At 34.0% G+C, this 24,245-nt stretch overlaps 3 protein-coding genes across 3 annotated transcripts; 1 reads left to right on the top strand and 2 right to left on the bottom strand.

Annotated features, from left to right (window-relative positions):
- Positions 1-7,183: 7,183 nt before the first annotated feature.
- Positions 7,184-10,420, bottom strand: LOC11418282 (disease resistance protein RPM1). Its single transcript, XM_024777616.2, has one exon. It carries the CDS (start codon positions 10,066-10,068, stop codon positions 8,389-8,391), a length of 1,680 nt encoding a protein of 559 aa, XP_024633384.1. The 5' UTR covers positions 10,069-10,420; the 3' UTR covers positions 7,184-8,388.
- Positions 10,421-14,760: 4,340 nt separating this feature from the next.
- On the top strand, positions 14,761-20,775 carry LOC11417699 (uncharacterized). The gene is made up of 9 exons (XM_024780083.2): positions 14,761-14,990; positions 16,169-16,350; positions 16,580-16,692; positions 17,412-17,490; positions 18,374-18,402; positions 19,038-19,131; positions 19,376-19,465; positions 19,604-19,799; positions 20,052-20,775. Exons 2-9 carry the CDS (start codon positions 16,207-16,209, stop codon positions 20,504-20,506), a joined length of 1,200 nt encoding a protein of 399 aa, XP_024635851.1. The 5' UTR covers positions 14,761-14,990; positions 16,169-16,206; the 3' UTR covers positions 20,507-20,775.
- Positions 20,776-21,576: 801 nt separating this feature from the next.
- LOC11417698 (protein LHCP TRANSLOCATION DEFECT) lies at positions 21,577-23,408 on the bottom strand. Its single transcript, XM_003598642.4, has 2 exons — positions 23,043-23,408; positions 21,577-21,964 (listed from the first exon to the last, which is right to left on the bottom strand). The coding sequence occupies exons 1-2, from the start codon at positions 23,325-23,327 to the stop codon at positions 21,710-21,712; spliced, it is 540 nt and encodes a 179-aa protein (XP_003598690.1). The 5' UTR covers positions 23,328-23,408; the 3' UTR covers positions 21,577-21,709.
- Between the last annotated feature and the right edge of the window lie 837 nt (positions 23,409-24,245).

The raw sequence follows: 24,245 nt of genomic DNA, 5'->3' as shown, positions 1-24,245 counted from the left end.
AGAAATGTACTGACTTGCTAAAACAATTAATAAGAACGTGGTTGTACTCTAACCAGTTCATACCCAAAATCACATCCATACCACTCAAAGGTAGACAAACTAAATCCATTTCAAAATCACGACCAAACATAGACAAAAGACATTTCAAACATACGAGAGAAGTAGTCACCGAACCCTTAGTCGGAGTTTCGACAACCATCTCTCCATTCATATCAGACAAATCAAGACCCAAAGCAGAAACGCAATCGAAAGCAATAAAACAATGCGTAGCACCAGTATCAATAATAGCAACTAAAGGAGTATTATTAATATAGCAAGTACCTTTGATCAAACGATCGTCACTCTCTGTCTGAGTCCCAGTCAAAGCGAAAACCCTACCAGTAGTCGGCGCCCTCTTAGGCTGAGTACACTATGAACTAATGTGACCCTCTCCATTGCAATTAAAGCACACAATGTCTGTACGATTGCAATCAGCTACAACATGACCTTTCTTACCACACCGGACACACTTCTTGATTTCCTCAGGGCAGGCGTTACTCTTGTGGCCTTTCTCACCACAATTGAAGCACACAATCTCTGCAGCATCCTTCTTCTTAGGCCGCCTAACATCGACCATCTTCTGTTTACCTTTGTCAGCGGGGGCACTGTACGGCTTAGGACGACTCTGCTGTCCCTTGCCCTTCCTCTCGTTCACTACCTTGTAGTGAGCCTTGGTATCCTCCTCATAGATCCTGCAGCTGTTAACCAAATCTGGAAAAACTCTCAGCTGTTGATACCCAATCGCCCTCTTGATGTCGGGCCTCAGACCATTCTCGAACTTGATACATCTCGAGAACTCAGCATTCTCAGCAGTATAGTGCGGGTAGAACTTCGACAGCTCCACGAACTTGGCAGCATACTCGGTCATAGACATATTTCCTTGCTTCAGCTCAAGGAATTCGATCTCCTTCTTCCCGCAAACATCTTCCGGAAAGTATCTTCTCAGGAACTCCCTCCTGAAAACAGCCCAAGTCACAACAGCTCCCTCCTGTTCAAGGGTTGGCAGAATAGCAACCCACCAGTCATCAGCTTCCTCGGCTAGCTGATGAGTACCAAACCGCACTTTCTGATCCTCCGTGCACTGCATAACCCGGAAAATCCTCTCAATCTCCTTAAGCCACGTCTGGGCTCCATCAGGGTCATAACGTCCTTTGAAAGTCGGAGGGTTCTTCTTCATGAACGTCTCCAACATCCTAGCTTCAGCATTCGCACCGGCATTCACGTTAGGTTGTTGTCCCACAGCTTGGGCAACAGCTTGTAGAGCAGCAGCTAACGCAGCATCGTTTCTTCCAGCCATTTCCGAGATTCTACAAAAGTAGCAACAACAACATAAGATAGTAATATAAATATTACTAAGACTCGACACGACTCTCTAATTGACCGGACGGATCGACCTGCTCTGATACCAATTGTAACACCCCGTTTTCCCAATATGAAAATTTCTTAAAACATTTATCAGAGTAAGCATCGTAAACAACGGGATATCACATAAAACGTAATCCAAAACAGTTAAATAATGATTTAACCAAATATCTTAAACATCGCAGCGGAAATTATGTTATAAAACATAAAACGTCTTGGCACGCAGGCCTCATCAATAAGTCTTAAAAGAAATTAGTTCATAATCATAAATAGCATAAAAGTCACGTAATAGAATGAAGCATGCATAACATAAAGCCCCATCCCGTTACGTATCAGAGCGACCTAGACGACACAGTGAAGGCAAGGCCACTCACGACGGAAACAGCACACTAAGCACGATCACCTGCACGTTACCCACGGTCGAGGTAACATTCAAACAGAAGGGGTGAGATTTTATAACAGAATAACATTAATCAATGCAATAAAGAATCATGAATTAACATCCTAATTAATCTTGATCATAATCAATTTAAACATAATCATCATTGTATCTTTAATAAGCATTTATCACGTAATCACATAATCAATCATCATCAACATAGCATAGTAGACATGACAGTGTGACAATGCTCCTAGACTCCGTATATGCATGTGGTACCAATCGTCATCATAAGTATAAATATACTTTAATCGTGCGGAGGACAAAGCTCCTAATAATCGTGCGGAGGACAAAGCTCCTAATAAAATGTGGTGAGGACTAAGCTCAATGATATGATATGCATGGACTCTTAACAACAAAACATCGTAATCATGTGCATTCAATAACTTGAAGCGAAACGTCATCATTTTCATTATATTCATAAATAAACATTGCATACTCAGTTAAATAACAGCAGCAGCAAAGTCAAGTCACATAACAGCAGGGAGATATCAATATATCAATAGCAATTCAATAGAATCATAATCATTTCAATTATATCTTACATATTGCATAATACATTAATCATGCTCAATTAATATCAACATATCTTAATAGCTTTACAGACTGCATTAAACGTTATCATTATGTTTCATTACCAATTAGGGGTTCACTCTTGATCAAAAGGTGCGACACAGATCGCACAACCACCCAAACAGCTACGTTCTAGACTTGCTCGCGAGGCGAGAGTTCTCACTCGCCATGGCGAGTACCACTCAGATTCCCAACTAATGTTGTTTTGGGTTCAATCCTGTCCTAAAATCATTCCTAATCATCTCTAGGTATGTTTAGGCACTTAAAGGCACTCAAGGTCCAACTAAAAAGTCGAAACTACAAAATCTAACATGCTCTCTGCCTTAGCTCGCTATGGCGAGTAAGACTGCTCGCTGTGGCGAGCGATACCAAAGTAACTCGCGAGGCGAAGGGAATGGCTCGCGTGGCGAGCGATGAAGCTCATCACTCGCGAGGCGAGGATCATAGCTCGCCGTGGCGAGCGATGAATGTCGCTACGGCCAGGCTTCCTAAAATCACAAAAATTCATCGATTAACATGGTTCTAAGTCTGATACTGATTCCAAAGTTTGTCCTAAACATTATCTAAGGTCCAGGAATACTTTCTACATCAATCTAACCAATTTCCATCGTTTATTCTCAAATTTTAGGGATTTGACCTAGTTTTCGTTTTCTCCATCTAATCCTAATTCTTGCTAACTAATCATCAGAATTACATTCACTAATGTTACTGAGTTATTAGTCCCACCCTTACCTGGTTATGAAGAAATCGCAGCCCTCTTTGGTCTCTTGCTCCTCTCTAAGCTTTTTCTCCCTTTTTCCAAAAGTTTTCACGTACAAAGTGTTTTTTCTAAACCTAGGTCTATTCTTTTATATCTCTCCTTTATAACTTATCTTATTTCACTTTCTCCCCCAAAACTATCTAAAATATCAAAACAGCCCTCAACTAAATATTTTTCAAATCTTTATTTTATTTAACAATAAAATAAATTCCTTAATCTTATCAAATCCTCCAAAACCCATAACTTATCACGTCATCAATCAAATCATCAAAATCACCATACATCATCAAAACATATCAAAATCATGCATATATTATATAATTATAATATAATCACCTAAACTCGATTAAATAAACGATTAAACGAAAGTGGGCGTTACATATGTGACACCCTAAAACTTAAACAAACATGTTTAAGCACCTTACAATGGAACATACAATGCACACTTAAACATGAAACAACTCCAACTCATTTGGTACCACTACTCTGAACATTTAAGAGGAACATGACATTATGCTAAAATGGAGGTGGATACATTCAATCCCTCAGAGACTCACTCAAATCCCTGATATCATCTAGCTAACAATCGATAGTACAAAAGGCTTGTGCAATAGCTCTCGATAATCGAGTTTATCCCATAGTGTCACTTAAGAATTCTCGATTTTATATACCCATGTAGGGTTGGCAATGAATCGATACAACTCGAATAAAGTTCGGAACTCGACTAAGTAATTAGTTTGTTGAACTTAGTTCATGAACCAAACGAGTCGAACTTGAGCTAAAGATTAAGTTCGTTAACTAAATGAGTTGAACTTGAGTTATATATAGTTCGACTCATTTGGTTCACGAACTGACTCGATTATATATATATATATATATATATATATATATATAGACACACACAAAGCTAGGTAATAGTATTTAACTAATAGTAAAATATAATAGAAGCAATATAAAACAACAATGGTAACAGAGTGGACCTGGATAGTTTTTAGCAATGGAAATATGTTGTTTGTAGTGCCAGGGTGTTTTAGCAAAGTTCCACTACTTAGTTTTTGTCCCGCATCGAAAGTATTTGAGATAGATACAACAATACTTGTCTATAAAAGAAGCGGCTTTGCTACTCTGATATGAAGGTGGGCAATCTATTATTTCACGGTTGTGGAATGGCTGTAGGCCTCTTTGCTTTAGTTTTTTTTTTTTTATAAATATTAATAGGTTTAAAATATGCAATTTTTTAAATAAAAAAATAAATTTTAAAATTATGTGATTCGAGTAAATGAATCTAACGAGCCGAACCGAGTTGCTCGTGAACTTTAAACGAGCTGAAATCGAGCCCAAAAAAAGGTTCGTTTTGAACTCGAGTCGAGTTTCGAGCCGAACCAATTCTTATCGAGTCAAGCCGAACTCAGACAAGTTCGACTCGACTCGACTCATTTCCAGCCCTATACCCATGTGATTTAACAAGTAGGTTCCTACTAAAGCGGACCCATTAACAAGTCACTCCTTAGTTGAAGGGGTCTCTTCGAGGAAGAATAATGACTTAATCAATGAACTTAGGTCAAAATTCATTCATGATCAACATATACACTGTCAATTAGAGTTTTAACTTAAATATATTTTACATGTCTTCAAAAAAAAAACTTATATATATTTTACCTTATGTGCATTTGAGTAACTAATCAATGGACAAATTATTCCATGTCTTTATTATTAGAGTCTTTATATATGGACCACTTTAGGTGGCATACACACTTTGACACTCACATACAATTATAACATGTGGCAAAAATATTAAAAGAAGAGAGTGGGTGATGGTCTGATGTAAATTACTAAAATACCCTTGCCACATACAGGTGTACATAAGAGGTACATAAAAAGGATTTTTACCTATCTTTTTCCTTATTATTATCACCAAAATATCAACTCAAGTGCATTGTTCGAAAAAATCTGGTTCTTACACCTTCATTACTATATATTACTATATATAGTATAAATCTATAGTGCTTATAATTATTTAAAATTAATGATTATGATATACAAATTTTGCCATTTGTTTCATATAAGTTGTCAACAATTGCAAATTTCGTCCATAAGTTTTAAAATTTTGTTAACATTTTTTGACAAGATTAAAATTTTGCTAATTGGTCCTTTAAAATTTTAAAATGGATTAATAGGTTTTTACCTCCTGTAATATAGGTCATTTCCGGTTTCTCTCCAGTAAAATTTTTATTTTGATTCACCCCCTGTAAAATATTTTTGTTTTGATTTACCTTCCTAATAGACCAAACAAAAACGAAACTTTCTTAAAAAAAAAATAAGACTTAATACGTGTTTTGGTCCCTTAACTTATTTTCGGATTTCATTTTGGTCCCCTAACTATAAAGTGTCTCAGATTGGTCCCTTATGTCTTTTGTTGTTACCTCTTTTGGTCTTATCCGTTATATTTTAACTGTTTGATCTATTTTTCAAATAGAAACCGTTGGATCATGTAGATTTATTGTATCCTACGGTGAATGATTAACACCTGATTTTTTTGAAGTAAAAAATATATAAAAAAATTCATATAAAATATTCCAGAATTTTTATAAAATCATTTTCAAAATTAAAAACATTGAAAAAATTTATTTTTTTACGAAATTTTTAAAAAAGGTCAGATTTTTTTTCTCGAAAAAAAAGGTTTTTTGAATTTTTTCCTACAAAATTCTGGAAAATATTTTAATTATTAAAAATCTAGAAAAATATATAAAAAATTCAGATTTTAAAATTAGAGAAAAAAATATATTCCAGAATTTTAAAATAAAAAACTGACCTTTTTTTCTAAATTTTGTAAAAAAATAATTTTTTTTCAAATTTTTAAATCTTGGAAAAGATTTTATAAAAATTCTGGAATATATTTTTTTTCTAATTTTAAAATCTGAATTTTTTATATATTTTTCAAAAAATACTTTATCAGAATTTTGTAGGAAAAAATTTAAAAAAACCTTTTTTTTGAAAAAAAAAAACTGACCTTTTTTAAAAATTTAATTTTTTCAATTTTTTAAATTTTGAAAATGAATTTTTTTTATATATTTTTGGCTTAAAAAATCAGGTGTTAGTCATTCACCGTAGGCTACAATAAACCTACATAATCCAATAGTTTCTATTTGAAAAATAGATCAAACAGTTAAAATGTAACGGATGGGACCAAAAGAGGTAACGACAAAAGACATAAGGGACCAAATTGAGACATTTTATAGTTAGGGGACCAAAATGAAATCCGAAAATAAGTTAAGGGACCAAAGTATGTATTAAAATTGGTTTTTGTTTGGCCTATTAGGGGGTAAATCAAAACAAAAATATTTTACAGAGGGGTGAATCAAAATAAAAAATTTACAGGATGGAAACCAGAAATAACCTATATTACAGGGGTAAAGACCTATTAACGCTTTTGAAATTTCATATAACATAAGAAAGAAGAATATTATTACCCTACTCAAACAAAATAGATTTAGAAACAAATAGAGTTCAATTGAACCATTTAAAATGCCAAAAGGTCTAATTTCCCAGAGTGTGTTTGGATGGGGGAATATTTTGAGGGAAAGTAATGTTTTGATGGAATTCAACTACTTTAAGGTGAATTCTATTGTTTGTACTCACCTTAAAGTAGTTGAATTCCCTCAAAACATTACATTCCCTCAAAATATTCCCCTATCCAAACACACTCTTTAAGTTTTTAATTAGCCAACCAAAATCACTTTAAAGGTAGTTTTGACATTTAAGCAGTGTTAGCATCTTAGTTTCTAATGTATTATATGACTCACATATAAATTTGGAGGGAGTCATGCATTTTTTTTATATAATAAGAAATTTAAATGAGATAGGCTCCGGAGGTTCACCAAGGTCATGACAGATCTCGAAACCTAGAGAGTATTAACAAGATTTATTACAGATTACCCACAAAATGAAAATAATCACAAGAGTTTAAGAAAAGCTCCCACCAATCTTAAAAACCAGAAATGGAAAGACTATGAAAGAAATGTCAAATTGATATCTGAATGGAGTCCATGTATAGTTCTTGATTACAAGATAAGAAAAGTAAGAAATAAAAGCTAAAGTTACTTAGGTGAACTGAATCCACATTTCCTTGACAATTGCAGGATGAGAAGAAAATCTTTTGGATTGAAGGACCATAGTGGAATGAAGAACAAAATACGTTATCTTTGAGCTGTAACATGGAGGAAAGGTACCATCTTCTTTGAAGCTAGGTAGACACCAGAGCATTCTCAATTGCTTAGGATTCAGGAATCCTTGTAGGATGAGTTAATAGTGTGAATCTGATAATCAAAGTATTTTGGACCAATCCAGTGACGATTTAATACAAGAGGAACATTCTTGATAATCCAATTGTCGTGTCCTTTGTCTGGATCAATGCTCGTAACAAATTCATCTGGCATATCAACTAAGTCGAAGACTTTGAGTTTATCCAAGAATTGGATGCCAGAGGGTACCTTCTTCAGGCAGGGAATCTTTTCCATTCTTAGACGTTCAAGAGAGAGCAAAGCTCCTTTCTCTATAAGGATAGAATTTACTCGATTCATATGACTGAGAAATAGTTCTTTCAATTTCTTAAATCCTCCATTTTGAAAATGCAAAAATTCACCATCATAGGCATTCTCCAACAAATTGAGCTTCAGAAGATTTGGTAAGTTTTTCAGTGATGGCATAGGATCATCTGTCAGCTTGGATAACGCCATCATTATCTGAACAAGACATTCAAACTTTGAAATCCAATCAGGCAACTTCTCTAGTCTAGCTTTCAAATGAAGCCGACGAAGTTTTGGCGGGGTTGACACAAAGTTTAAGTCAATAATTTCATCCTCGGCTATTGCAGTGATATTAAGTGATTCAAGGTATTGCATCTCTACTACTGCCACACTTATGGCATTCCCGTGTTCTCTTCTTACATGCTTTAAACCCAACTTCCTTAACTGCTTAAGCATCTTCATCTCTTCAATGAGATCCACTCCCCCATGATCTACCTGCACATAATAAAAATTTTGTAGGGAAGTCATGTTTTTAATACCTTTTTCCATCAGCACACCAGTTGTCGAGCCTAGAGCAGAATATTTTTCTTCAAAGTTACGATGGAAAGCAAGAAGATGCCGTAAATTTTTCAGCTTGTTTATTTCACTTGGTATCTCATGCACAAGTGTTTCTCTTAAATCCAATGTCTCTAAGTTATACAGCTCACTACAGATTTAGGAAGAACCTTTACTTTCGTATTCCTTAGGTTAATGTACCTCAAGTGAAAAAGATTCCCCAAGTTTTTAGGGATATGATTCAACAATGTACCTTGAATGTCAAGAACCTTCAGAATCCGAGACCGTGAACAAAGTATACCTATGAAATGCTCCGGAGATCCACCTTTTTCAAACACATGAATAGCACGAAAATGTGGATTAATAGTGCTCCTTAGTACATTGTTTGGACTAGTGGCTATAGATAGGCGTCTAGTTTTTCCAACCACGACTGATTCACTATCTTGTTGCACACTATGACCGAAACTTAAATCCTTCATTTTTCTAATGATCACTTCCCGCAGTAAATCATGTACTTGACATGTTTGAACTTTTCCTTCAAAGCCAACATTTGAGACCTGAACCAGACTTCTTTGAATCAATTCAGACAAGTATTCCTCTGCAACTTGCTCCGGAGTTCTTCTCTCTTGCAATTGAACAAACCCTTCAGCTATCCATTGTCGAGTTAATCTCCTATGATTAATAACATAGTCCTCTGGATATAAACCAAAATACAAAATGCATGGTTTCAAGTAGTAAGGAAGGCCATCGTAACTAAGTGACAGAATCTTTGTTAGACTCGTTAAATGGGCATTACGTCCTAATTCCAGGCTCAGATTTTGACTCACCTTTTGCCATTCAATAATTGTTTTAGATTTTGTTGAAAGTAGACCACCAATGGCTACAATTTCTAGAGGAAGCTGCTTGCATTTTCGAACAATTTCTTTCGATACATCCTGAAGCTCCGATGGACAATTCCCACCAAGTTCAAATCCAAACACCTTCTTGCAGTAAAGTTCCCATGCTTTGTTTGGAGGCAAAAGTTGCAGGTTGTGAACATATACTAGAAAGGATTTTTTGAAAAAATCCGCAACTTGCATCATTCTAGTGGTGATTATGATCCTACTACCTTTATTGTTTTTAGGCATCGCAAATTCAACCTGGTCAGAGAAATCTTGTTGCCATACATCATCAAAGAATATCAAATACCTCTTATGTTGCAGGTATTGCCTCACTTCTATAATCAGTGACCGGTCATCCATTTTGTGTAACATCTGCGGAAGAGAGTCTTCAGTTCCCCGACAAAATTGCTCCATCATGTTTATCAACAAACCTCTCACAGTGTATGATTGAGAAACTGTTACGCAAGCACAACAATCAAAGTGTGCTGATACCTTTTGGCTTTCAAAAACTAGCTTGGCAAGAGTGGTTTTTCCTAGGCCCCCCATTCCTACCACTGATATGACTGTACGTTCCGCTGCACCATCCAATAACCAACCAGACAATTCTTCTTTTGGACCTTCAATTCCTACAACTTCTGTTTCTGTAATGAATAGGGAAGACAGTCGAGGATCTCGCCATCTTCCATTTTCTGTCTCTCTACTGCTGTTGCTGCTTGAAATTTGAAAGTTATACCTCTCACTTCTTTCCTTGATTCCACGAATTGACAACTTAATGTCCTGAATCTCAGATGCTATCTGATGATGGGGAATCAAAGTTTTGATCAAGCTTGCAATCTTGCAGACTAAAGATCTGCATCCAAGAGGATTGACCCTATGCATTAGCCGATGGTATTCGTCAATGACATCTTCAATGCGAAATGATGCTTCTCTCATATGCTTCACCCATGTTCTTATTCCATCATTGGCGTCCGCTTCATCTGCAGCCCTTTTGTCTGCATCTTTGAGGAAGGATTGAATGATTTCTAGTTCATCTTTGATGTCTGAAAAATCTGTGTATACCTTTCAGCCGATTTGTTTCTTCTTCTAGGAATTGGAACAGTTTCCCAAGGGCAAACAATACTGCAGTTTCTGCCATTTAACTCTTAGCTCATATTACTAGCTGCTACCTTGCAATTATGCTGTTTGGATCATGTGTATATTATTCTAGTATAGTATTGTGTTTTCCCACTTTTTTTTTCTTTCTTTGGGTACAGTAACTTTGAATGGTGCTAAGGAAATTTAAGCTTCAAAAGTCAAAGCAAAGTTTTGCCATTATTTGTTTTATTCAATGCTTCTATTTATGCTATTAGTACACCATTGAAACTTTCAACAGGCTTGATTATTAAGAAATACAGCTTTGACCAGTACTCATCTGTCTTGTAATTAAATTATTGTTTTTCATAATTTTGAATAGAACAAATAATTTATAAAGAAATATAATAGATACTATAGAATTATTTGTTTTTATAGCCAACTTGCAAGTGAGTTGTCATCTATAGATGATCACTATTGATTTTTAATTTTATTTTTTTTGACAAAGATGACCACTATTGATGACATAAAATGGCCATAGGGACCAAAATGAAAAATTTAGTGAGGATGAAAACATCCAGTTTTATTTTATAAGGACTAAAATAAAAATTCGAAAGAAAAACTTATTTAACTCCTCATTATATATTGATAACAGAATAATAACTTAACACTAAAGAGAATAAGATAATATTTTGTTGGGTATTACTTTCTTCATCCCGAACTTCTCACGTGCCCTATTTTTTTCTTACAAAATACTCTTTGTTCAGATTATATAATATGAACCCCTTTGTAGTGATTTTCAAATTATTTTTTAGCAGTTGTTATTCAGCAAGGTCGTGTGTAATGAACAACTTTTGGGGTTGTTCATTAATGGAGAAAAATTACTTCTAAAAGAGAGAGAATAAGCTACAACTATAACTATTCTAACAAACTAAATTCTTCTTCATTCATTCATTTGATAATGTTTACAATGAGCACTACATTATTTATATCATTGGCATTACAATGACTCATCATAAAGGATCTCTCTAGATCCTTCTAGAACATGATGACTCGCCTCTAAAATATCTAATGCAACCAACTCATCATAATCTTTAGGCTTAATACATCGTTTGGTCCCTTAACTTAATTCTTTTTTTCAAATTGATCTTTAACTATTAAATGTTTTAATTTGGTCTTTTATCTTTGTTTTCGCCATCAATGTGGTCCTATTTTATTAATTTTAAACATCTCAAAAAGAAGACCGTTGGTTGGATAGAAGAGATCCATTGCACAACTCAAGACAACCACCACCGCGAGCGCCGCCCTGCACCAGCCACCGTTGTATAGAGAGAGAGGATCGCAGTGGAGAAAGAGTGGCTTGCGGTGGCTGGTGCAGGGCGGCGCTCGCGGTGGTGGTTGTCTTGAGTTGTGCAGTTACAGTTAGTTACTGGACTGAGCTGTGTGTGTGTGTGTGATTTCACTAATTTTTTAAGATTTTTCTTGTTTCTTTTTCACTTCTATTTTCGGTTTCTACCTCCATATTTTGGTTTAATTCTTAAAACCCATAAATCGGTAACTCTTAACTTTAATTGTTTTCATTTACTGTGTTTAAGAAATTTGGGAAAAATTGAAATTGGGGAATATGGTTTGGGATTTGGAGGGTTTGATTTTGAAATTAGGGTTGATTTTAGAATGAATTGGTGAATAAATTGAATTTTGGTGTTGTTTGTGGTGAATTGAATTTGAATTAAAAAGTTTATGTTGATGGAAGAGATTAGAGTTGAAATTGATAGATGCAAGAGCTTTTTTCCCAGCTAGTAAACCCATCTTACAGTTTGAAATGTGAAAGATTTTTTGAAACCCGTCTTACAAGAGCTTTTTTTTTATTTGAATTTTTGATGCATTACATTCAAATCAATTTTAAGATTAAGCCCTAAAAACTTGTTCTGCACTTTTCCTTTTTGTTTCGTTGAGATTTAATGGTTATGTGTTTAGTGTGATTTGAAAATATATGGATTATGTTTCTTGAAGATGCATGTAATCAGTATATAAAATCTATGTTCACTTTTTTAATTTTTTTGTTAACGGTATGGAAAGAATTCTTCAACAATATGAGAGGAGTCCATATATGGAGAGATGTTCATATATGGAGAGGCAGCTTGTTAGTTGTTACAATTGACCAGTTTGGTTCGAGAATTAGGAGGGGAGGGATTTTAACATAGGGGAGGGGAGGGGAGATATCTTAATCAAAAATGTGTTTGGTTCGCAAGGGGAGGGGAGAGATTTTTAATTTATTTTACCGTTTTACCCTTAAACTTAATTAAATAAAAGAAACTATTTGATTTTAGGATTTCAGAGACCGACGAATGACAAGCACACATCTAAGTTGTTTATTTTATCTTAAACTGGCTCATATATTTTGCATAACAAGACATGAATCAGTGAATTAACTTTGAAAAAAAAAAAAGAACAACAAGTAATAATAAGTTGAATTAAAATAAGATAATAATAATAAGGTCGTTGACATCAACAAAGTAGTAGTAGGAGTGGTTTTTAGATGTAATAAATAAGAGTGATAGATAATATAATTATAAAAGTTGTTTCTCTTTAAAAAAAAAAGTTGTTACAAGAAAAAATATAACAAAATAATAATAAAAATTGTTAGAAGAATAAGATAACCTAATAATAATAAGATTGTTACAAAGATAATATAATCTAATAATAATAAAAGTTGTTACAAGGTTAATATTGAGATTTGAAATTAATTTAAGGATAATTATGGCAATGCAATAAAAATTTAAAGAGATTTGCTCCCTTCCCCTTCTAAAAATTGAATCAAACAATTCAAATTAAAAATCTTCCCTCCCCTCCTCTCCCCTCCCCTCCAAAACTCTCGAACCAAACAGACAGAAATAGAAAATGGAAGATGAAAGAAGCATAGCATTAGGTGTTAGTGATACACCGTTAAATCTGATGAACCTCCTTTATCCAACGGTCTTCTTTTTAAGAGGTTTAAAATTAATAAAATTGGATCAAATTGATGATGAAAACAAAGATAAAGGACCAAATTAAAACATTTTATAATTAAAAGACCAATTCAAGAAAAAAGAATTAAGTTAAGGGACTGAATGATCAATTAAGCCTAATCTTTATCTACTTGGGCTATTATATTTTCCTATACCTATCTTGGGTCATTACATCGTGACAGATCTGAAAGATCTAGAGTGTTAACAAGACCTATTATGGATTACCCAAAAAATGAAAATAATCACTTGATAATAAGAGTGGAACCCATGCTCTTGCGGGCGAGGTATGACTCAACTGTTTATAAATTGGGCTGAACTTTTTATTTTTGGTTTTTTAGAAAATTTGGTATCCGACTATTCTGTTGTGTTGTTTGATTGTTTTTAAAGTTAACTCTTGTTCCATTCAAAGAAATGCTAAAGAGCACGATAACAACTTGTCGTGGAATCCACACGACAACACGTTATATGCACACACAATTTTAGATTTTTTCATTTTTTCAATTAAAATTTATTTAAGCAACAAAGTTATGCTACATAACGTGTCTTGTGGGGGTTGCGTGGTGAATATTGTCGTGCACAATAGCACTTCTCTCCATTCATATTTCAAATGAATTATTATAAAAATGTTCAGAATATTATAATAATATCTCATCAAAATTCAGATTTTTTTTGTAACAAAAGATGAATTAAACTCATAGCCAAAAAAGTTAAACTTTTGTAAGAAAGATGTCTAAAATTTACTAAACATGCACACAATTGCAAAAAATAATTCAAAATTTTGAAGAATATATGAATTTATTTAAAAGAATGGATTAAAGAAGTGGTGACTTAAAACATTTGAAGGACTAAAATCTAGTGAAATATTTAATCCTTACTTAATAAAAATAAAATATTTGAAATATTTACCAAGAGAAAAAACTTATTTAACCCTTACTTAATAAAGTAGGTTGAGTGGTTTATCTAGCCTGATGAAAGTTGTTTTCTTAAGTTTAATTAGGCTTAAATGCTCGTTTATTCCCTTAAGTATTTAATTGGTATCGCTTTGGTCCTTTAACTAAAAAAAAATTGTTTGAGTATTTAAGTTTTTTTTTAGTTTCGTTTTGGTCCCTTCTGTTAGGTTTCCGTTATATTTAATAAAAAACGTTAAGTGTGGACACGTATTACCTTAGAATTTTTTTTTTTATAAAAAAATATTTAAATTTTTTTTAATATATATTTTATTTTTTTGTAAAAAATTCCGAGAACCAATGACAAGGTAACACATGTTAACTCTGGGACACAGTCACTTTGTCATTGAATTTGGGATTTTTTTTTTTAGAAAAAAATATTATTTTTTCTTAGACAAAATATATTTTTTTTAAAAAAAAACTCAGAGCCAATGACAATGTGACACATGTCAAGGAGTTAATTTTTTTTCAAACCCTAATGAAAACCTAACAGAAGGAACCAAAACGAGACTAAAAAAAATTTAAAGTTCTAAAACATAAAGAGATACCAACAAAAGAGCATTTAACCCTTTTAATTATGAATAAACTATCAAATTGATCTCTATCTCAAATCAACCAAAAAACATAACTTCGTGGTAGGTTAATTTGAGAATGTTTTGCAGAGATAGGGACCAATTTAAAACTCTTTTAATTCTTAATTAACCTACACTTTTCCAAAAACACCAGTATATCCTTGTGTTTGCACATCGTACTTCATACTTTTGCCGTAGAAACCAAAAACTGTCCGGAAAACGCAGACTTGCCGGCGGAGTTGGTCCATCCAGTCCAGGTTATTCCATTGTTTTAATTTTGATTCTCTGAATCGAAGTATTTTGATTAATGTGTTTAATTAAGCACTTATTATATAAGTGCTTATGTATATAAGTTATTTTTACAGCAAAAGATAAATTTTAGTCAAGCTATTTTCATATAAGCTGTAGCTATTATGAACTGTTTTCATAAATTATCTTTCAGAGCTTATTCTAATAAGCTGAAAACAGCTCATAAGCTGTTTTTTTTGTAAGCTCTGCCAAACAATATCACAAGTGATTATATCAATAGATAAGCTCAAATAAGCTAATGCAAACAGGCCCTTAGTATAATAGCTACAAGTTTAATTTGGTAGGAACTGTGAAGCACGGATACCGACACGCCGACACCGCTAAAAATTTGAGAAAATCACATAATTCATTGTAATTATAGACACAGACACGTGTCCGACGCCAGGACACGCCTAATCCAAAGAGTGTCCATGCTTCATAGGTTAGGAAGCAAGTGTTAAAGTAACAAACTAACTAACAACATTTTATTGTGAGACTTTCTCGAAGTATCGATGATTGTGGATGTGCATCAAATCTGTTTAAAGCATGACTAAGTGTATGTTTGGTTATGTGGTGAGAAAAAATTGATTTTGAGTGAATTGATTCTAGCTAAAATTGAGTTGAAGGTAAAGTTATGTTTGGATACATTCATGTAAAAGTGATTTGAAGAGTAAATTTGTTTAAAAATCAATTCTATAATCAGAAGCTACCATTTCTAGCTTCGAGTAGAATCCATTCTAGAGGCAAAATCAATTATACTTTAGAGGAACCAAACACAGAAAAATCAATTCTAGACCTCTAGAATCATTTTTGGCTCCTCCAAAAGTGGAACTAAACGTAAACATGGGAAAGGTATCTGATGAGGTGAGGGGCAGAGAATTACCGACTCGTTGCCGTCCCTAGTAAAAAATAAAACTACTGTCAAATAGAGAAAACATAGGAAATCTAAAATTTTAAATATCCCTATGTTTACAGTGCGAAGTTTTTTTTACAAGTTTAATTTCTGATTACATCGCCAGGATGTTGTTGAATATAATTACTTGTGCGTGGCCACATTTCAAAAGTTCATAATATGGCTCTCGACACTTAAATACACTAACAATGCTTGAATTGTATTCATTTTCTTTGTTCTTTGTTTTGTTTGCAGATAATAGCCTGCCATTGGATTTAAATTGCAAGGATTCAATGGGTACTGAATTTGAGACAATTGAGGGTCGAATAACATCTATGCTTTCACAGCTCCAATGTGAGTGTGGCATCCTTGAAAGATTGGTATACAAGAATAAGAACCAGCACCGCCGCTGTTCCTATTTCCAGCATCTTATGAAGGTATGTACTGTAGTCTAGTTTCCCTGAAGACTGTGTTCAACTTCAATAATGTAAAATTGCTCAGGTTTCGAAAATGTTGTGAAAGCTTTTTTCTTTGACTCCCTTAGTTATTTATCTGACCGTAATTGGATTTGTATAGAAATTTGAAAGGGAAATTTGCAGTTACAGTTGCTTTTACATGCATGTAATGTGTATTTACCAGTCATTATGTGGTTTGATAATTTATTAGGTGAGGAGGGATTTAAGGCTTCTGCAGTTGACAAACTTGGAGGAGCTTGTAAGATCGTGTTTCTCTGTTATCAAAGAAGATAGACCAAAACAGAAGATTCATCTTTTAGAGAGGTAGGTTTATATTATTTCTTTCAGTTTTTTTGGAGTTTTCCTAATTATATGTGCTAAGGTTTAGTTTAGATGTTAAACGAAGATAACTGAGGAGGTGACATGACTGTGTCTATAAAACATGTAGAGTGTCTTTTACGTTCATATTTCATGCATAATGCATTTCATCTCTTACCACTGCAACACCCTTTAATGACTGAATAAATGTGCGTGTGGGTGGGGGGGGACTAGTGTACCTTAGGTGGCTAGGATAACGACATGGATAATATATAAAAAGTTTTAATGTTTCAAATTGTGCATATGTTTTTTTTCCATGCCTGTTTATATCTTACGTGCAAGACAAAGAGGAAAAAGTAGGGAAACTTTTAAATTTTCATCGTTCAAGATTTCATGAAAATTGAAACTGACAATTCATAATTTTCATGTAAAGAGATGTGATGCCAATACAATAGACCATTATTCAAACTTATATGTTTGTGGTTAAAGAGCAAAGTAGGTGAATATGGATGTTGCAATATTATAATACAATTACAGTCCTCTGAGAAATGGCTCACTCTCTTGCATACTCACACAGATTGAAGTCGTGCTTCTAACTTGCCCTTCATTTTGTTATTGCTTTCTGAAATGTGTTTCTACTGAAATGTCTTTCATCAAAATGTGATGTTATTATAGGTATGGTCTTGTTTGTAATAATATATTGTTCTACTTACTTTTCATGACAGCTTGAAAAGGAGAAAATGCAATGATGAAAAGCGAAACTTTTTGGACCGTCTTTTAGGATCTGCACGACTACTAGAAGAGGTGAAATTGCAGCTAAATATTATTAAGTGATTCTGTTGCTTTTTCAATAGTTTTAATAATAATAATAGACTAAGATCATTATGTTTCTACTGTGCTGGCTCATTAGTGGCTGCTTCTTTTCATGCATAGAGCATGACTATGAGGATTCAGCACATTAACTAATCCTGATAGGGACTTGGGTATTATAGGGTACACAAGTTCTACATTGAGTATTACAGGGTGCTCGACAGCTCAAGCGCTTGGGGAAGAATCAAGCCACATCAAAACTCCATCGAGCATCCCATTCTACTTGATGCGGGACTTGACAACCCCATAATACCCAAGTCCCTATCACAGGACCACCTCTGAAGGCCGATGTCCCGACGGCTGTACTCTACAATTCTTCACTTGATCTTTCTAGTCATCCCCTCCGTTGGTAGTCATTTCTGATAGGTATCCAAGCACTTTGAGACCTCCCTTTAAAGCTATCTATCAAGGGGGAAGAATCAAACCACCTAAATACTCCACCGAGCATCCCATAGTACATGATGTGGGACTTGGACACCACATAATACCCTAGTCCCTATCAGATGCTAATTGGGATTTTTTTACCCTGCATAAGTCATAATCATAGATTTTTTTTTGGTGTTAACCCTCCGGTGCCTAGGGGAAGGGGCCCTTAGTAATCCGGAGTTCAGCTGGCAGGTAAGTAAAGTCTGGCCAATAATTGTTCCCATCAGGAATCAAACTTGAGTTCTTCTGAACTATTCGTCATAGGAGGAGCTCATTAACCACTTGAGCCCAATCACTTGGTTACATAATCATAGATTTAACAATTGATTGCTTATTTTTTTTTTCTTCCTCTTTTTTCTTATTTCAACCAATGTTCTGTTTTCCCATGCAGATGGTTGAACCAATGCTGAAGGCTGCAACGTATCCTTCTATTAGTATCATGTGGTTTCTATTAGAATATTTTGTTAATTTATATTAATTGCTCTGGGTTTAGTTGATTGCCATATCTTGATCGCGGTATAATAAGAAATGTTAGCTCTGTCTTTTACTTCATAATTCATAATATAGGTACCAGTTGATCTTATCAAATGATACTTACGAGTTTAGTATTTGTTTTTCATCTTTTTTCCCCTGTAAATACGATTTCAAACAACTTTCGGGATTCACATGCTTAAATTTAGTGTTATATAATTTCTCTGTCTGTGCTAAAATTTTCTATGTGCTCAGTGATTACTCGTTTATGTTGATGTTTTTCCTTCTGCATCTCTGTTATAAGTTAAAGATCTTTGTTGAAATAGGGAACAGGAACTTCAGTTTTCATACTGGATAACCTCAGTTTTTCTGGTAAAAAATAACCTCAAGTTGTGAGATTCTGAAGCATTTTACCAAAATTTGGTTGGTTCTATGATATAATCTATTATTTAATCCTTGCGTCGTATTTTTTATGCATACTTTGGTTAGAAATTGTTACCTTGGTCAGCTCCAGTATCATTTAGTACTTGCTTCTTGAACATATTTTTTGAGTAGTCTGTTCAGATTCCTTAACTATTTAATAGCGAGATATCTGTATTGTTTGCTCGATCCTTTTTTATGGGACTTTCTGTGACAATTATGGCTTTGCTAGCACGTCTACGAGTTTTGGTTCAACAAGTAAGTCTCCCATGTTTTATGTATTATAATTTAATTTAATTTTGTCAAGGTTTCATCATAGTTAAATTGGAAGTTTTTTAATGTGGTACACTGGTGCTGAGGTTATTTGTAAATTAACTATGAAGTATAAGTGATATTATTTGGTACTGTAGATGTAAAGAATTTGTGCTATTTAAGATGTTATGTTATATATTTCTGTGATTGTGCATTTATCCCGATTGATCGTTTTTACCTCCTTATGCAGATATTACTTGACATTGTTGATTTGTTCAATATGGTTTCTTCCCTGTCTAAAAAGAAGCAATCAATAAAAATAACTCATGAGGGAATAGAGGTTAGTTTGTGGTTGTACCACTAAATTCTCTGCTGTATACTTATGCATAAACACGATTATGTATAAAAAATAATAATTTACATGCTAATTGCTAATATATTCTTTCTTCATCTGTTCTGATGTATACTACTGAATCAGGTTTTTAGAGAATTCTACCCTGCTAGTGATGACGTTGAGTATGTTACATTAGAGTGTGTCTGGAAATCAGATAAGTTTATATTACATGAGAGGAAGCATAAAAAGGAGAATGAAAGTCAAGGTGAGGACTCTGGTGGAAATCTTTCTGTTCAAGCATCAGGTGTCAACTATGACACTATCGAGTCTATTCTTGGGGGTAAGAACCATGATGCGCTCATTTCTGTTATTACTGAATCACTTTGTGTTCCTTATTTGTATTATTAATTTAAAGAAAATGCTAGCAAGTGCCCTTAGGGTGCTGGATAAGAAATTTAAAGTAGAAATTTTTTCTTAATTGGTGCATTGTTCAGTTGGTGATAATTGATTGTTTTATGATGGCTTGTATTCAATAGAATTCATTAACTGAGAGATGTCTTGTTCAACATGGTAAATTGCGTCTTTTGTGCAGATGACCAACGTGACTCGGAAACAGGTGAAGCAGATGCTGCAGCTAAAGAGGATCCCCCTCGTGTCAAGGATACAAATACTGATTTGTTGACAATCCCGTCGCAACTCGATGATTTTATGGAGACTGTGTTTGGTAGTGAGGAAGGAGGAGAAAATCTTTCTACGACAAAAGCCTCTTTCCGTGAATCTTCACCAGAGGGTGACTTGCATGCATTATCACAGTCTTCAACCAGTAGCAAACTTCATTCCGGTTCGAAAAAGGTGGCATTTCTCTCGATAAAGAATCCTACTTTAGTGCCACAAAGTGTACAAAGTAGTATTTCTGTGTTAACTAGCAATGCTAAGCCTAAGTCATTCCATTTCATGGGAAATGAAAGTGATCAAACAAAAGATGAAAAAGAGGATTCACTTGCAAGCATACTTACTAATGTAAAAGCAAAGGATAGTCTTTTTTAAGCGCTGATATTTTCAAATGCAAGAACATTGAAAATGTCTCAATTTTTTTGTTATGAATCTTTTGGTGGTACTGTTACAGTAGGAAAAGTTGATTTATTATGAAAGGCATCACATTGTCCCTGAAGAATGAATTGACTTTTGATGAACAGAAGAAAACTTGGTTATGGTATCATTCTCCATTCAATAGCTTGAATTTTGTATATTATATCAAATCTAGATGATCTTCATATGATATTTACAATACCTAGAACTTTGTTAAAAGGAAAAAATTTAAAGCCATGTATGCTAGCTAAATCAACCGACAAGTTTGTTAAGTTGTTATGTACAACCTATCAACTGCGAAATTTTGGGCTTGAGCCTAAGTCAGGGTGTGCGTGGGCGAAACTTTGAACTATGCGGAAATTGGTCAGATTTATGTTGTAGCCTTGTAAAAGTGACATGTAATGTTTCGTCTTCACAGTATTGGAATTAAAATATTGTTCCATTCCAGTTAAATTAATCTACCCTAGCAGCAGTTTAGGCTCCTTAGAAAGCAACAAATCATCAGTTTAAGCTGGAACATTATCACAGTTGTAAGTATGTTCTGAATACAAGTTCCCTAAAGCATGTGCACATCTTGATCTGGAACAAAAGTTCAAAAAGACCTGGGAATATACATTTACAAAGCAGTGATATATTGTGCATGTGCATGTGCATGTGCACTGGCACTATAAGTTGTATCAACAAGAGCCATACCAGAGGTTCCTGAAGAAAGAAAAAAAAGAGCCATACCAGAGGGAAGATTTATGTGCAAATTGGCAACTCAATCTCAATAATGTTCCCTCACCATCTGTTTTGCAGTAACTACTTTATGAATGTTATCAGTTTTCAATGATGCATTGACACAGACCCAGGCACTGGGCACACCAATGACACAGATAATAATTTAAAAAAAATCGAAGTGATTGAATGTAACTACATGCGTCGGTGTCAGACACTGACACACGTCGGACATCAGACATACATTTAATCTGAAGTGTCAGTGCTGCATAGTCTCTTCTTAATTAGTATATCTATGATAGTCACGAGGGTAGACTGATATTGACATAAACTTCATGCTAATAATGAATCCAAAGGCCAAATCATATGAAATAACATAGTTCAAAAGTTATCATAACATAAACAACTATGTAGCTGAAATGGCAAATAATGGTAACAAACTAATCATGCTCTCTGCACTGAAAAATTAAGAATGAAATCTTTAACTTCAGAATTAGCCCTATCCAACGCTGTCCGTCCATCTGCGTCTTTTACATCATATTTTGCTCCTGCTTTCAAGAGTTCCTCAATTTTCGGCAAGTCACCTTCTGATGAAGCCAACAACAGTAGAATGTCCACAGGGTGAATTTTTTGGCTTAGAAGTGCCTCCATTTTATCATATGTTCCTTCAACAGCGAGCATCCCCATATAGTTGAAGTACTGCAAAAGATTATGATGCCGACATAAATATTTTACTGGTTTGGTATTATTATAGGAACATTTTCCATCACATGCACATTCTCTTCAAAAACTAATTTTCTAGATTACAATGCTTAATGAGTAATGACAGTCAATAAGAGAAGGTTTTTCTGTTAAAAAAATGAAGGTCACGAATCTGATGATTTTGAGTTGGGAGCAGAGAGATTTTACGCAAATATCATGATTTACAGCATTTTCAGCCAACCTAAATTTTATGTTCATCTTTATGGAAGAAATATAAACCTACTAATCTATCTTCACCACTCGCGCTTTCCTTCTTCAATTACATTTTCACTTTTCCAATTTCTATGCGGTTATAAAATTCTCACACTAACATACTCAGTCAATGAATCATGAATATCTCTACTCAAGTTTCTATTCAGCATGTTTCATGAAACTGAAAACCATGATGATTTTTTTTTTGTTCTCACATATTTTCAGAGTCACTATAAGAACATATGACATATATATATATATATACCACTAATACATAAGCATTTAGCACACTCCTCCTCCATGGTTACACAAGTTAACAAATTTCCTAGCAACCAACATCATTCTCATTTATCAGTTATAATAAACTCCTAATAAAAGAATGAAACACATAACAATGACTATCTCTGCGAGAATCAAAAGCAAAACTATGACAAAATTGCATGCACAGGTTTTTTAAAAACAATTTGAGGAAAGGGGGAAATTATCCCCTAATTTAAAGTGACACCAATCGTCTCTAAGGATATTCAAACTTCGTCTCTTAAGGTTACAAAGTCAAACTCTTACCACTGAACCGATGACTCGAGATAAAATCTATTTGTTTTACTAGTAAGATTGCATGCACAAATACAATAGCATAAATGTGAATAAAGTATAAAAAAAGAGGACATGCACCAAGATAAATCCAGTATTTTGCAGTTATTTTAAAAATGCAGTAAGAAAATGGATTTTCATGTAAAACTAATTTTACAAAAACAAATATATCATTAAACTCATAAAATAACAAGTAATTAAACAAATTACTAATTTTGTTTAGTTAATGTACCTGTTCAACATCATCTCTATCAAAATCATCACGAGACTGACTACCATAAATACCAGCACCTTCAGCATCAACACCATTTTTACCAAACTTGAACCAGCATGTGAATCTTGACCCATTAGAGGGTCCAAATTTAGAGGTGAAGCTTGAGCTTGACCATCGAACACTCTTAACTCTAATACCAAGAAACCGAGAAGAAGACAAGTTTGTGGAAGAAACTTGCGAAGTGATTAAAGACTTAGAATTTGAAATAATGGGTTGGTGAGTTATGCATGTGATTGAAGACATTGTTGTGTTTGAGTTTGAGTTCAACAACAAAACTTGTTTCAGTTCTGTGTTCTACTATGTTCTATGTTCTATCCATCCACATGTCTGAAAACTGAAACATATATAAGGAAGTGATTCTGTGCTTCTCATCTACTGTGTGTATCTGTGCATGCATATTTTGGGCCGTTCATTATGTGATTGATTAAAACACACATGCTTTCTTTGTTGTTATTTATCTATTTTGTTTATTTTATTTCGAGTAGTGATATTTGAACAACCATTTCATCCAACTTTTGGTGACAACTTTTTTTTCTTTGTTTTCATTGGATAAAAACAATGGAGAGAGAAAAAGGAAAAGAGAGAATAAGAGGATAATGCGAGTATGAGAGAAAGTTGTCAAAAAATTGTCACAAAGTGGTTGTACAAATATCATTTCTCTTTTTTATATTTACAACCCACACATTTTTGTTCAAACATCAGTGTGAAGTTGGAAATAAATTAAAAGATTAAACACCAAATAATAAGACGTTGCGCTAGAAATAACCTCAAAATTATGATTAAGTAAAACTTTAGGTGAAGTTTAACCTGGGAATGGAAACTTGGTTCCCACCATGGGAAAGTTCCAATTCCCAGGACAGGTGGCACTTGGCAACCTGCTAGGGAGAGAGAAAAAACAAAACTGAAAATAGATTTCTAATGTTTCTTTGTTTCTTCCAGTGCACCCCCCATTTACTTCAGTATGGTCTTATCACTCTCATTTCTTTCTTTCCAGAATTGATTTCTTTCCAAGTTACCCAGAAAAAATATACAAACAAGCATCTTCTTCAACATCACAGAATTTTAGAGTTGTATCCAAGTGTGCTACAGATCTACATGTTTTACCTTTTCTGAAAGAACAATCCACCAATAATGGATTTTCTTATTCCAAATTAGTCCTAT

The sequence above is a fragment of the Medicago truncatula genome, chromosome 3, assembly GCF_003473485.1.
Source record: "Medicago truncatula cultivar Jemalong A17 chromosome 3, MtrunA17r5.0-ANR, whole genome shotgun sequence".
NCBI classification, from domain to species: Eukaryota; Viridiplantae; Streptophyta; class Magnoliopsida; order Fabales; family Fabaceae; genus Medicago; species Medicago truncatula.
Note: the sequence above shows the minus strand (reverse complement) of the source record. Positions and strands in the feature narration are given on the sequence as shown.